General features: G+C 41.1%; 1 protein-coding gene across 1 annotated transcript; it reads left to right on the forward strand.

Annotated features, from left to right (window-relative positions):
- The first annotated feature begins 3,518 nt into the window (after nt 1-3,518).
- On the forward strand, nt 3,519-15,349 carry rab18a (RAB18A, member RAS oncogene family). Its single transcript, XM_005918446.3, has 7 exons — nt 3,519-3,752; nt 5,765-5,820; nt 10,936-10,997; nt 11,277-11,349; nt 12,176-12,294; nt 12,709-12,775; nt 13,452-15,349. The coding sequence occupies exons 1-7, from the start codon at nt 3,685-3,687 to the stop codon at nt 13,619-13,621; spliced, it is 615 nt and encodes a 204-aa protein (XP_005918508.1). The 5' UTR covers nt 3,519-3,684; the 3' UTR covers nt 13,622-15,349.
- Nucleotides 15,350-16,078: the final 729 nt, after the last annotated feature.

The raw sequence follows: 16,078 nt of genomic DNA on the forward strand, positions 1-16,078 counted from the left end.
TTTGAAACGTCACATGAAGAACCTCTGAAATGTTTCCCAAACCCAAATGCCTCTGATACCACACTCAAGCCTTTTACAGTATTATTTTCAAAGTGCCTTTTATCTCAGTATCATGTTCTCCCACAGTGCTGTTTATGACTTATTTATTAAATAATGGACAAAAAAAAGTGTATTTTCTTTCTTTCAGGTGTTTCATTTGTGGAAGGGCTGTAAATACTGTTAGGTTCATAAAGTTTGTGGACGATAATTCAGTTTGTTTAATTTTGCATGTGTAAGCAATCACAGCAGAGTGTAAATGAAACAGTCAAGTCAATATGTGATGGAGGCGCAGACTTTCAGCTTTTCAGCTTGCATGAACTGTTTAGGAATTATGGACATTTTTATGCACAATCACAAAATTTCAGAGTCAAAAGTAATTGGGGAGTTGATTGAGAAGTATAAGAGTTATTGTGTTTTCTAATTAGATTTTATTTTATTTCATTTTTTTTTTAAATTTCAATTCAGTTTAGTTTCAAAAAGGTTTGATATTTCTTCTATATTTTTATTTGAGTTTAGTTTTCCATGTTCACAGTATCGTTTCAGTTAGTTTGAATTATTTTCCAAAATTCGAATTATCCCATCAGCTGCAAGTATCTTGGGATAGGCACCAGTTTAGCTCGGGTGTGAGCATTTGACCATATGCAATATAGCCGGAGAGCAATAGGCCTGGGTTCCGGTTTGACCCATGGCTCTTTGCTTCATGTCTTCCATTTCTCTCTCCCCACTTTCCTCTCTGTTTTCACTGTCCATATTCAATAAACCCCCCCAAAAAATATCTTGTATTCTTAACCTCCTAAGACCTGAACACTTTCATTGCAAGCATTTTTAATTTATCTTTGAGTCATTCCATGAAAATGGCACAATTTGAGTCCCTCTCACCTCTTATGGTGTATTTCATCTATTGGGTCACCAAACTTTCTATTTAAACGGCTTTACCTGACTAACCCTTCAACCCTGTTACATGAATGATCCCACCCCCGTAAATACAATGGTGTTATCCAGAATTCTGTATACATCAGGAAGTGACATCACTGAAGTCTTTTGGACAACAGGACCACAGAGACAGGCAAGTTGCTCCATTCTTTTCCTTTATTTTAGTCATTTATCTTGTGATATTGTGGTCGTCAACCTCAATGACTCAACACCGTAACATGAAAAAAAGATAGAAAACTATTACTTATGAAAAAGTTTTTTGTTAGTTCATGAATATATGGTGATTTTGAATTTCATGCATGCCATGTGTTCTCTGTCTGGTATTCACTACATTAAGCAGCGGCCAGTTTGTGCAAAAATCTCAACCCAGTCACACTCAACCCTGTTTTTGATTGTAACGGGGTTGAGATTTTAATACTTTGGTTAAGTTATCCAATTATCTAAATTTATTATTATTATATTCAGTCAACATTCTTATACTGCATGCATGCTGAATGTGATTTATGTGCCATGTTAAGGATGCGAGTAAGATGGCACCAACAACAGCAGCAGAAAGGCAAAGGAAGTATCGGGAACGCCTTAAAGCTGAAAGAAGGGAGAGAAACCTTCAGAGTGAGCGTGAGAGGATGGAGGCAACTGTCAAGGTGACAGTCAAGAAATCTGTGGAGGGCACACAAGAGGACATCATTGAGCTCTTCCAGAGCTTTGTAAAGAAATTTAAAATGCATCACTTTAATATCAAGCAGCAGTATGCCTTCTGCTGTGAGCTGAAGAACAGCATGTCAGGGGAGGAGACTTTGATACATGTTGACTTCTCAGAAAACTACAGCTGTAAATACAGTTTTCAAGTTCAGGCAGTCCACTTTGGGGCTTCACATCAGCAGGCCATCCTTCATACTTGTGTGTTGTATGTTGGTGGACTCTCAGTGCCTGTGTGCTTTAGCACCATCTCCCCCAGTAGACATAAAGGCCCTCCAGCAATATGGCAGCACCTAAATCCTGTGCTAGATTACCTTCAAGGCCAACATCCACAAGTGTCTGTGCTGCACCTTTTAAGCGACGGAGCCTGTACGCAATACAAACAACCAAGAAACTTCTACCTTGTCACTACAGAACTGGACAGAAGAGGATTCAAGGCTGGCTCTTGCAATTTTTTCGAGGCTCGTCATGGAAAAGGAGCACCAGATGGTGTCGGGGGATCCTTAAAAAGAGCAGCTGACATGATGGGGCATGACATCCCAGATGCAGAAGAGTTATTCAGGGCCTTTTCTGAAACAAACACAAGTGTGAAATTGTTCTTTGTGAAAAGTGAAGATGTTGAGGAAGCTATGAAGAAAATGCCAAAGCAGATACCAGCTGTTCCTGGAACCATGAGAATTCACCAGGTCATTACTGGAGCTCCAGGAGAACTGATGGTTTGTGATGTAAGCTGCATGTGCAGTTTAACTGCAAGTGCTGCAACACCAAGTGTTTCACTTTTGGCCAGAAGATAGAAACAGCTGTATCACAGGCAGGCAGTGGGGGGAATCCAGAAAAAGAAATCCAGTGGGAAAGTCCAGAGCTGATTGGTAAATGGTGTATCCTCAGATATGATGATGATTTGTAAGTATGTATGTAAATAGCAAAGTTGCTATTTGGGCTGATTAGGAACTGATGAATGTAAAAACAAAGAATTGCGTGATTTTTTTTTTTATTACCTTATTTTTGTTTCTGAGAAAAATGAGATCCACATATGAGGATTCACTTTAAATTTCGATAGAACAGTGGCAGTATAACGCCCTGATAAGTGGATATCAGATCCTTGTAGAGCAAAATTTAGCATTTTGGTCTATACAACCCAAAATGTGATTTCCACATATGTGGACGCCAGGTCCTAGGAGGTTAAAAAAAGGCTGATGGAGTATAGTTGACTGTTTTGACTAAAGACAAAATAAAATTGTATTTGGTATTCTACATAGGTGTAATTACCTTTTGCCATTGTCGAGCTAGTTATGAACCTGACCATAAGAGGACCAAAAATGTAGCCTTTGAAAACAACATATATTGTTTTGTACAGTTACATGTGTAAATACTGACCCAAAAACCTTCCCTGTCTTTAGAATAGGATTAGATTTGCAGGGTAAATTCATTTAAAAACATTAATAAGATCATGTTCAGTGGTACTGGTGAACATGAGTGGAAAATTCATAGGAGCCTATATTTTTCATATATAAACCAATACTTTTTTGGTACACAGAGGGCAAGAAGTAGAATTCGGTGACATGCATAAATACCTCATGTAAACATTTTCAAAATGTCAAAATTGCCAGTCACAATCAATTCACTGTGACTGTCAGTGACATAAGAATTTCAAATGGTTGACTTTGAAATTACATTTGTAACAAATGTATCGGAGTGTGAAAAATCCCCGTTTAAAGAGTCCAGTAGCAAATATACAATACTATTAAAATGACACGAACACATGACGTCGACATGTTGCAACACTGCGTCCTTTGTCTTACATAATCTTCTCCCAAGATATCCTGTAAGATCTCCAGCGGAAGTAGTGACAAGTCATACCGGAAATGGTTGGAGTGAGACGTCTCACCAGAGGGCTGTCATATTATTATCTGTGCTGAGAGCTGTAAACAGGGACGCAAGTTATACAGCTTCACTTTAACAAGTCTCTTTTAGAGATTTACTGAGAGTAACACAGCATACAGTGAAGGAAGAATGGAAGACGACGTGCTTACCACGCTGAAGATACTGATAATAGGAGAAAGCGGCGTTGGGAAGTCCAGGTAAGACCAAGTGATCAACAAAGTGATGTCGTGGCTCCCTGCTAACGTTAGCCAGCGCTAGCAGGGATGTAGCAGGTAACCAAATGTGTGGATAAAGAGAATTTAGTTTTTAAAACGATGTAGACGGTTCAGTGCTGGTTTGTCCTGTTCTTTATTCTAACAGAGGTCAGACTGTCTTGGTACAACATGTACAAGGAATGCTTACAGTGTGCACACTGTTTAGCTAACGCATTAGTCAGATGCCAGAAGCTCTGTACGTGACATCAACTATGTGCACGTCTGACATAATTGCTAGAAACAGGCTGTTTTTGTTCACACTAATTTGATGGCTAAACGAGAAGCTGACACTCTTTTAAGTCCATTTACTTGTACTGCTAGCATCTCCGTCATTAAGAACCCAGCAGAAGGATCGATCCGAACCGGTCACGCTCAAGTAAGCGTACCCCTTCTCCAGATGGGACTTCAAAACATGTAAACGATACACTTGCTCTTGTCGTCATGTGGTAATCAGAGTCCTTATTAACAACCACAAATCAACCTGATAATATTCCACGCAGGGTAAAATGCTTTTTACCCACATCAGCATGGAAGTTTATAGCGTGTGTCCCTGCCAAAAGAGATCATGATCCAGGTTTGCAGGTCTCCATAACAGTGGTCCCGGCTGCTGGAGGAATTCTGATAGCCTTCCTGAGCCATCAACCATCACATTGTAGACTATGGTGTTGACTACAAGCGTGCCTTCCATAGCCATAGAACATTCCGAGAAAATTATGCCATTGTAAGCCTTTAAACAAGTTCTTGACCAAAAGTACACCCATCTATTGAAAATAGACCAGAGAGAGGCAATAATAAGACTTGGAACTTCAGCATCAACAAGGACAGAGTGTTAAAGTTAAAATCAGCTAGGTTTTAAACCAGAAAGCAGAGATGATAATTAATAAAAAGTTTGCAGTAATTTATGTTCTTTGCAGCTGATATTTTAACGCCCAGTACTGTGTCCGCTATTAGCTGAAATTTTTCCAATTTCCCGGGTCACTTCATTGATGTGCAACATGTGTCTACTTATACTAAAGAGTTCCCTTTTTTTTTTTGAACAGGGCTTGTACTGCTAGTTGGCATCTTTTAATGGCTGGTCTGTATAAGCTCTGCCCAGAGGAAGGACTGGCTTTATGCCGACACCATAACACAGATCTGTGTTTGCTTATATTTCCAGAAAACAGAAGAATATCTAGACGGCTGTACTGCATGCTGTCTGCCGTGGCATCATCCAGGCCGTGATGCATTGTTTCCAGAAAGCAATTTAGTATTATTATTAAATAGGATTTCGCTTAATACAATAAACAAAATCAGACCATGATTAGTTTCAAATGTCCTAATTTGAATCATCCATAGCCAGCTTTGGTAATATCAAATAGGTACACTTATTTTTGAATAGTTTACAGATATTTATTTTGTTTCCCTGCAATCTGAAGGCCCTTAAATCATGACAGATTTGAATGCTTGGCAGGGAATGTATGTGTTTCATGTTTCCTGACCTGTACAGAATACATTTCTAACTTGGCTGTTTCCCTGCATGAGTTCATCAGCCATATGGCCCTCAAACAATAAACACTTACTGCTTCAACATCTCTTCTGATGGCCCGTGAGGAAAAAGTACGAGAATTATGTCTGGGTCAAGGGAGAGGAGCGAGCATATTGCCATCGTCAGCGGGGCTGTTAAGGCCTTTGCACTCGATTAGTCATGGTTAAGAAACGAACCCTGTCCTCCTGACTGCAATCTAGTGGTGATGTCATCTGGAGCTTGACATCACCTCTTGCTTGCAAGTGAAGGACAGAGTGATCAATAGAAGGAGATAGAGAAAGAGACTGTCTCCTGCCGCAGGAGTCAGGGCAACTGGAAACCTGACTTCAGCTCAAAAGCATCCTCAAGAGAGGAGAATACAATTACTAAAAAGCACACGTGTGAGTCATGATGAGGTCTAATCTTCTTATTTCCATCTTCTTGTCAACAGCCTCCTACTAAGATTTACAGAAGACACATTCGACCCGGAACAATCAGCAACAATAGGTGAGTTGAACATGTGAGGTCTGTTAAAGGGTAAAATGGAAAAAATGTGGCTTTGTAGATCAGAATGTGCTGGCAAGTACGGGATCATCATCAGCAGCAGCAGCAGCAGAGATTAAATAAGACACAGACGTAGAGTAGTAAACAGTCACAAAGACAAGGATCTTGAATTTGAGTAATAATAAGCAATACATCGATTCATCTGAGGCACAAACAGCATGAGCTCATTTAAACCTGTTGTCTCATGGGTTAGTAATGATGTCCACATTACATATGAGTATGCTAACACTTTAGCATTCAACCAGTGTCAGGAGTAGAGACTAAAATAGGGGTGCTTTTGGTCTATGCTGCATAGAACAACACATGCATTTGTCCTCCACAAGATGAACATGAAAGAAAAGGAGGAATTAAAAAAATTGCTTTTATCTATCAAAATACTATCAAATATGACTATGAGTTTATATCAGCACTGAATCTTTAGTGGTTAATGTTCACATGCAACACTTGTTGTGATCTCAGTCAGCAGCAGCACAGCTCCTGCAGGCAGCTGTATAACCACGGTGGAGCCAGGAAGGAAAAGGAGGAGTAGATTTTCAAAAAGTTTGATGAAGCAGCAGGTTGCTGCCAGCATAGAGCCCGACACGTAGAGGACTTTAAGATCAATATGAATATTGTTGTGACTTGAGACATTTCTTGAATTTCTTCAGGCATACAAAAGAGTTTTGTTTTGTTTGTCTGTTAATTATTTATGTGTCCTTATTCGAACAGTATGATAGTGCAGGTTAAAAAAGAACTTGTTTTAATGTCACAGCAGGTTGTGGATTATTCATTTATGCTGTGCTTAAAGCAGTGGTTCTTAACCTGGGTTCGATCGAACCCTAGGGGTTCGTTGAGTCGGTCTCAGGGGTTCGGCAGAGCCTCAGCCGTGATATGCACGGCTCATTTTGTACACCAGTAAAAAACTTGTATGTCTTGAGTTTGAAAAAAATCCTATTTTATTTTTCACTAAAGAGGGGTTCAGTGAATGCGCATATGAAACTGGTGGGGTTCGGTACCTCCAACAAGGTTAAGAACCACTGGCTTAAAGTGTTGTCTATACCTAATACCTCTGTCGTCAGTCAGTTAGTGTGAGGGTCTGTGCAGACGTCCACATGTCTGCCAGTTTTTTTTTTTGTTTGTTTTTTTTGACCACGTGGACTTGTCCACAGAGAATTTACATTACAGCGCATCAACTACACATGCAACCAGGGAGCAGACGTCAAGAAGTGTAACAGGAATGACTACTCAGCCAGTCATACTCCAGCTGTCCGTGTCTGTAATTCAGGCTGGTAGTTGTTTGTAGTTTCTAAAGACTTGTTGTTTGAGACTTAGAGTTTGCATGTTCTCCTTGTGTCTGTGTGGGTTCTCTTCAGGTACTCTGGCTTCCTCCCAAATTCCACAGACATGCAGTTGGTGGGATTAGGTTAGTTGGTAACTAAATTGCCCATAGGTGTGAAGGTGAGCGGGAACGGTCTCTCTGTGTTAGACCTGTAATAGACTGGCAATATAGAATAGAATTGGAATAGAATTCAACTTTATTGTCATTGCGCATGCACAGGTACAGGGCAACGAAATGCAGTTTGCATCCATCCAGAAGTGCTTTAGCCGTGATATAGATATATTACAATATATATTAGCAATAATATAGATATGTAAGTATATTACAGAAATGGGTCTATTATGGTATGTTATAATGTACACGGTATGAAGTATGTTATGAATATTCTATAACTATAAGTATGTACAGGCTGTAGTGAGTACAGGCTATGAACAGGATATAAATATGAAAAACTATACAGAAATCGGAGATATACAGCTATACAGAAATGTGAACTATGCAAGTTATAAACAGTTGTAGGATTAAAAATTATCGTATGTACAGAATGATTATTTACACAGAATAATATAGGGCGAGAGACAGGATACACCCTGGACAGATTGCCAGGGTGTATCCTGTCTCTCGCCCTATGACAGCTTGGATAGGCTTCAACCCTCTCGCAACCCTAAAATTGGATAAACGGAAGAGAAGTGATGGATGTCAGTCCGGCTCTAGAACAACGTTTTCTACATTAAAATAAATGAATTTGTCATAAACAGTTGCAATATGGCCATTTAAGCTGATTAAACACACAAAAGCAGCGTGATACCAGATAGAATTGTCTGATATTTGATGTTTGTGCACTCAGACTCTTAGACCAGCGAAACATGAGAGGGCAGAAGAGACAATTATGCTGTATATCTGTAGTAATGATTTTTAATTAGAAACGTTGAAATGGATGATTTGGAAACTCTACAGAATGACTTGCTGCACTATTTTCTAGTACATACTGAATCATTCAACTGGTGCCTGGTTTTAGGCTTTATATGAGGATATTTTCTCCATAAATGGATACAGTTGGTGTCCAAAAGACCAAATATGCTGAGGGAGGACCACCAGACCAGATGCCCGCTGTCCCAATGCGAAAGCCAGTCGTGGTCATACATGACGTGAACTTCTGCCGTTGTGTGTACAGCATTGAACTCTAGCTCACCACAACACATAAGTTGAAGTACACCCTCAGTTGACACATGCATTTGATCTTTTCATAGATCGTGGTATTCAATTTTGATTAGGAATATCAGAAAGGTCTTAAATTAGCTGTAGTAACAATGAGGTTACAGGTTTTTTTTTTTCAATCCTGTTGCTCAGCACTATTTGCAAACACCACCACTTATCAGGACCTCAGTAATGTAAGGATGTTAGTGATGCCTGCCAGAATATTTGTGCTGTGACACACCCACGCAAAGTTGGAGTTTTTAACAGCTTTAAACAACTGCAGTAGACTAAAGTGACAACCATGCTCAGCTAAATGTACTGTCCTTCACTCTGTTTCCCAGCCTGTAGTGTGCAGGCCTGGCTGAGGCTGCTGACAGATACTGTACATGGTCTGGAGCAACGCAGCCACAAGTTGACGGACTTTTTATGTTATCTGTTCCAGGCTCAGTCAGCATACTGGCTGCATGTGTTTGCTAAACCCCCAGTACCTACTGCAGATAACTGTAAAAGAGACGTTAAAGTTTAGCTTTTTTCTTCTTTTTCCTTTTTAAGTCAAGCTAGGGTCGCTAGGCAGAAATGTGGACGTTTAGGAGATTCTGCAGCACTTGGTGAGCTAAAACTAAAGTCACCACAATCCCACACACTGAGACAGCCACAAAGCTTTCAGATTTATTTTAAAGTTAATGCTGTGTGGAGAAAAAAAACAATCTGTGGCAGACCAAACTATCCATCTTATCTGGTAAAGGTTTTTAGAAGTAGTGGCAACCCCAAACTGTGTATCTGCAAATAATATCAGCTTTTTTTTGTTAATTGAATAAATCAGTTGACGGATCGAGGACACACCGACTATACTTTCATAAGCTATTAAAGCTGCAGCTACCTTAATTATTTTATTTTGACAAAAGCATCCCTGAGCTCCAGATTTAAAATATTTTGGAGAGAATTTGGATGAAGAATTCTACTTTCTTTTCTTTTTTTTCTTTTTAGTTTTTCAAACCAAACTAATGTGGTTTTGTGAATCGCTTGTAGCTCACAATGCTGTCTTTGTTAAAACGGCCGAAAAGCACAGATCCCAAGAGGGGTTGGAACGGAGAAAATACTTTGTTTTGTCAAGGTCAAGGCACGGGCCGCTACTGTTTTACTTGGCCAGCTGGGATTCTCTGCCAAACAGATGTCTTTAATGGAGTCAGTTCTGTGCTTTGACTTGAGATTCAGTTTTTTTTAATCTGGTATCATTCAGTCTCAGTTAAAGTATTTTCTTCATCTCACCACCCCGAGGCTGGATTTCTCCCATTGCCAAAGGCTGTCTCGACACATCATCACACTAGCACACAGAGTGTTAAATGATCTTTTGCAACGATGATCAGCAGGCACATTAGCAGCTTTGCATTTATGATACTCTTACTGGTGGCTTAAAGCACCTTGTTTCTTCTCGGTGCCATCGTTGGCAAAGGTTACAGACAAAAGAGAATACAGGCTAACAATGATGTGTCATTCCCCACCACCACTCTCTCTGTGTCGAACTAGTGGGTTGTGCTGCTCTGCCTTTGGTGTATTTATATCGTACAGAGAAGGGCCTGCAGAGAGCAGCCCAGCCTTGACCTGTAGCACTAGTAGCATCTTGTTGTGTTGTGATATTGCAAACAAATGCATTACTGTGCGTTCCCTGGGCAAGGCCCGTCTGTATATGTAGTGAATTAGAGCAGAAGAGACTGGTCCAGGTTCAGGGAAATGTTTAGTGTAAACTCGTCTCCACATGCGCCTGGCAGCAGTATCTGAGCAACCCTGCTGGACGAGAGGAAGAGCTAGTTGTTGTGATGGGCTTTGTGAACAGACTGTGTATTTGTGTGTGAGTGCGGTGCCATATATCAGCCTGTCTTCATGTCCCCTTTCTCCTGCTCGATCTCTCTTCTGTTTTGGCTCCCAGCTGAACTCCCCTCCTCAGTCCCAGATGTAAAAACAAGCCCATCACAAGTGTACATTGCCCTGGTAAATCTGTCAGTGGATGCTAAAACACGGCCGATATGTCATCCAGACGCCGCACGCTCCGCTCGCCGAGACACTGCAAAGAGGCAATAGAGGAGATTTACTTGTTGGGGGGGGGGGCAACATTGTTATTTTCACGTCTGCTCCTCTGGGACCTGGCAGGGATTTTTAAGACTGAGTCATTGCTCACTGAGCCATTTTACAGGTGCCGGCCTTTCATTTTTTTTCGTCGGTTTTCGTTCAGGACGTTAAACCGCACTGTCCTTTCGTCGTGTATGTGAATGCACGGTCACACTGTAATTTAAGTGCAGGACACGGGACGGGCGTAATGCCAGTCTGAATAACCAGAGGTTAACACAAGTTCATAGACATTGTGTTTTGACAATTCATCTTCAATAATTATGGTCTGTCACCATGATATGATATTGTTGGCAGTAATTGAACAAACCTGTAGGAGTCATCATATTGGGCCTGAAGCAGGATGAGGTAATCATGTGGGTTTCGGTGATTAACTGCCCCTTTATTTTTTTCTGTTTTCTTTTTTTTTCATTGCCTAGGCGTTGACTTCAAAGTGAAGACCATTTCTGTGGATGGCAACAAGGCAAAGCTGGCAATATGGGTATGTTACAGACTCTATCATTATTCCAGTGCTTTAGTATCACTCGGTTAAACAAACATGCAGCTCTTGTTTGTCAGAGCAGAAAAATTAACTATGAAACAGCTCCAGCTCAGGTCTAGACCCGCTCTTCTCTCAAGTAACCAGAAGATGGCGCTTATGTAACACTATTTCCACCCCTTGATACCAAGGAGTGTGTCTGTGTTGTTCGTGTTTGTCTGCCCTGGTTTGTAGCCACTGGTTTTTTCCTTGCAAGTGTGAGCAGTAGTGTGCGTTTTGCAGGACACCGCGGGACAGGAGCGCTTCCGAACCCTGACGCCCAGTTACTACCGCGGTGCCCAGGGAGTCATCCTGGGTAAGCAAAGCTATTAGCACCGTCATTGCTCAAAAACCTGTGTGTGTGTGTGTGTGTGTGTGTGTGTGTGTGTGTGTGCAAGCGCACATGTGTGCGGCCTTTGACTTTACAGTCATGCCCCTGTTGTAAAGTGAGTGATGGCTTTTCATCCTGTGATTCACACACATACGCCTGCCTCTTTCTGGAAGTTAGTTTATACTCTTAAATCAGAGTCTTCATAAGGTCATGCATGTGCAGCATGTATACACACACACACACACACTACGGAAAGTTAAACCTCTAAAGCAGACTTCCTCTACAGTTCATGGTTTTTGACCACACTAATGATGTAAAGTAACAGAAGGCGCCTCGGTGTATCAGTGGGATTTTGACACCCCCCCCCCCGTTTTTCTTTTGTTTTTGTTTTTTCAAATAAACTTGCCACGTGTTTAAGTTGATGTTCCTTTATTTTATTGCGGTATTTATTTTAACTTTTTTGTTAGATGATAATGAGGATTATTATTAGTATTAATATTATTATTACCGAAGTGGAAATTACAGTGTTATTGTCAGTAAAGTTTCATTTGCTCTGTGATTTTCAATGATAAACCAGTCAAAAAGGCTCAGCAGTCAAGGACTTCTTACACCTGTCAGATTAATTTTAGTGTGTCAGATGTTCCTATTGCCTTACACACCATAACTACTTTTGCATAATTATTGCAGTTCTCTCAATCGTGCATCCAGAAAATCCACTCACTCATTCTGCACTTCAAATATTTTTTTCTCATCCTGTGAATGAATATTTTCCTGCATTCTGAGCATGCCCTGTTCATTCTGTGTGTCACAGTGTACGACGTCACGAGACGGGAAACCTTTACAAAGCTCGACAACTGGCTGAGTGAGCTGGAGACATACTGTACAAGGAATGACCTTGTTAAAATGCTTGTAGGGAACAAAATTGATAAGGTCAGTGTGTTTGTCTATAAAATTGTGATGTTAAGGGTGCGCGTGACATTTATAATATTTAGCTTCAGTGCAGTCTTCCCTTGGTTTATGCTCTTTAGATATATATGTGATACACACACAGAACAGGGAGATGGATTGCCCCAAAAATAAGTGTGTTTTACAAAGTGAGCCCTCGACCAGCTGATGGATTGCTAAGCTAAACGATAGTAGCACTTTCATATTTTCTGGCAGCTGGTCCTTTGCCAGGATACCAGAATCAGTAAGTGGAGTTAAAAACGTGTACTGTTATGAATTCACTGCGTTCTGATCTTTGTCTGTGAAAACCACTTTCTCTCTCTGGCCCGTGACGACCACAGTAGCTGACAGCCCAACCCGACAGACCTCAAATAATCCATTACCTTTCCTTTGTTTTAGGAAAACCACGAGTTAGACAGGGCCGAAGGGCTGAAGTTTGCAAGAAAACATTCCATGCTTTTTATAGGTAAGTCAGGAGGATTCCCCGCTCTACAAAGAGCTGCCGGGCACATGAGTTACACCAGACGGTTTCACAGGGGAGGCAGAGTTTGAAATAACTATCATACTCACCGAGGAATGCTTGCATACTTCTATTTATAAAGCAGGCTTCATATATCATCTTTAGTGCACTCTCTTTTTTTCCCCCTCTGCTGTTATTTTTCAGGTTTGTCAGTAAAAGGGGGAACTTAAAAGTTAACACCTAGTTTTTATCTTGAGCACTTAAAGTGTTATTTGGTGATATGTAAAGATTTCTTGACATGTTTTCCAAGCAATTCTCAAAGATATTTCTCGTGATTTGTCATAGTAGGATTTATTTCTTTATGCTATGGTTATTACAATTGAAATGTTCCTGGATGTTATCATGCTACGCAGCAGGTGCTGACTAGAGCCAATAATAACCTGCTATGGTCCAGTATTAGCATCGTGGAGCTGACAGTTACTGTTGAGATGTTTTCCACCACTCTGCGCTCCTGCTGGGGGGGCCAGCAGATGATGACATCAAGACGCAGACATTAACAGTTGTTGTTTCTGCGTTTTGTCTTCTTTTTCTCCACCTTTTCCAATCTCTGCCTCCTCCCCATTCCCGTCCCTGTCACTTCTCCCCTCCTCTCTCCTTCCCTCTGCACTCTCTGTCCTCCCAGAGGCGAGTGCAAAGACGAGGGACGGCGTTCAGTGTGCGTTTGAGGAGCTGGTGGAGAAGATAATCCAGACTCCTGGCTTATGGCAGAGCGAGAACCACGGCCGAGCAGTCCAGCTCACCGACGAAGACGCAGGAGGTGGAACCTGCGGCGGCTACTGCTCCCTTGTCTAGACTACCTATACACACACATTTAAAGATTTACATGGGACAAATACCCTCAAATACAAGCATATCCACACACACACAAGCATACACACTTTAAAAGAACAGCTTCCCTGCCTGCTGTGTGCTGTCCTGAGCTCCATCCTCACACATCAAGGCATTAGAGATCCAACTTTCTCCTCTCTTCTTAGGTGAAAGTGTTTATTTCTCTCTCACAGACAGACGCAAACACACACACACAGACCTTTTGCACACTTTCTAGTGACAACGCGGCGCTAAAATGCAAATACAGCTCAGCTTTCCTGTTAATGGAATTTGAGTGTTTCTCTCTTTCTGTTTTGTTTTGAGTCGCAGTTTTGTGCAGTCGCAGTGCCACGGTCAACACATTAACTGTTCTTGCTTGATACTCGTGTGATTTAGTTATAGGGATGCAGTAAAGCGAGTCCAGAATCGTGAGCCAAAGCTTGTCAGACATATGGCTAAATCTCTGAAGTATGATAATGAGAGTGGAAACTCTTGTATTTGACCTAGGCTTCCTTTCGTATCAAGCATGCTTTTTGTCCTCGGCGCACCTCGCCTTAGCAAGCACAGCTGCATCAAAGCAGGGCCGACTTTTCTCCAGTGTTAGTGTCACTTTTCTTCTGCCCTGCACTTTGTCCTGTTCCCCGTGCACAGGCTCTAAGATTATAATGCTGCTTATGGAGGAGCTTATCAAGCCGAGCCGTCTTGTATTTTATCTCGGCACTCTCAGTCAAAGGCTTGGATCAAATGACTCTGTTGTGCACATGACTGCCTCATTTCTTTCCAAGTGTTTGGAATGGTGTTTTATGACTTTTATTGACTTGGACTTCAAACTAGTGCTGTGTTTTTTGAAAAGAGCATAAATCAAAGAGACTGGCACCAACATGCTTTCCACTGGGTGCTGAAGAAGAGGGGACCTCTTAAAATTGCACGCCTTTTTAAAAAAAATTTTTTTTAATGTGTGTAACAAGTTGCTTTAATGGAGTGCGACCTACTGGCACTCATTCACTCAGACAGATAATATCAGTAATATCACCACCACTGCTAGTCTTTCATATAGATCCCTTTGACTGGACAGAGACAAAGGAAAAGTGTTCAATATTAAAGAGGGCAGTGAGTCATACGGGTGTCTCCACTGAATTTGGAAAAATCAAAGAAAAAGCTGTGCGCTCCACATTGCTAATGGATTTCGCAGTTCTCCCATCTCTGTGTTAGCATCTGAGAAACACTTATAAATGTACTGTACCCCTGACCTCTGACCATGTTTGCAGTATTCAAGCGCTGGCATATGTTCCAGGAAATGTACTTCTGGGGGTTTGATCTCCTAACAGGGATAGTGAAAGTGACATGAATTTGAGCATGTCTCATCACACATTGATTTTTATTATTTTTTTTAATTGCATGGGAAATCTGTGTGCCATTTTTTTTTTCCCCCAGTTTGTCTGCTGGTGAATGACGTTTAGAGGCTTACTTATATTTAGCAGAAAATAAATGCTAATTTACCATTTAAATTTAATGGTTACAATAAAAAGGAAGTAGGCTTTTACTTATTAAACTGGTATAGCTGTCTCTTTTGTGTTGAAATATGTCAAAACATTTATAAACGTTGTATTTTAAGACTTTGTCGGGGAACCTTTGTGTAAAGCTGAATGTATCCATATTTCACTACAAATTGCCCTATGTATTAAACTAAATAAAGTTCTTTTTTTAAGTGAATATAAATGGATGTGTTGCTGCTGATGTGTTACTTGACGCGCCCCTGTCATCATTGCCATGTTAGAAATGTGGCTGCTAGGTGATGGGTTTTCACCCGGCACCCGTCACATTCCTGTGTCTTCAGAATAAAGACTTGGTGTTTAAACAGTGTCCGAGGAGCCCTCAGACCCCAGACGTGCGATCTGTCTAAATCATCTTTTTGGCGAACTCCTCAGGAAGCACCAAGGCAGCCATAATTCACTCTATCAGTGCTTTAACTGGGATGTGAATAATTCCCGAGCCATTATAAAGGGGTCAGGGTTGGCAGCTAAACCAAGAACTCTTCCCTTGTAGCATATCCCTCATTTCTTGCCACACACTGGGCAGCTGTATGTCCCAGTCAAACAAAAGAGACGCGGAGCCCAAAGTCTTCCTGTGGTCCAACCATGTGCTGAGCTGCAGCACCACTGTTTCCTCATGCCTACACTGAAAAAACAGTCTTCGAGGAGCGTGTTTGAATGTTAAAAAAGTGATGATTAAAAACTAAATTGTCTTTTTGGCAAAAAGGTTAATGTGTTGACAATGGCTCAACTTACATTCAGAATACAGGGATATCAGGGCAGTGTAGCAGCTTGGATTTGGGGTGGAACTCTATCAAGTCAAATCAAGTATTTTTATGACTTTAAGTGTCAGGCTAAATTCAGAGATTCATCACACTCAAACCTGCGACTGAGTAAAATGGGTCTAGCG

Source organism: Haplochromis burtoni, unplaced genomic scaffold (assembly GCF_018398535.1).
Source record: "Haplochromis burtoni strain Fernald_Lab_line unplaced genomic scaffold, NCSU_Asbu1 Contig_30, whole genome shotgun sequence".
Lineage (NCBI taxonomy): Eukaryota > Metazoa > Chordata > Actinopteri > Cichliformes > Cichlidae > Haplochromis > Haplochromis burtoni.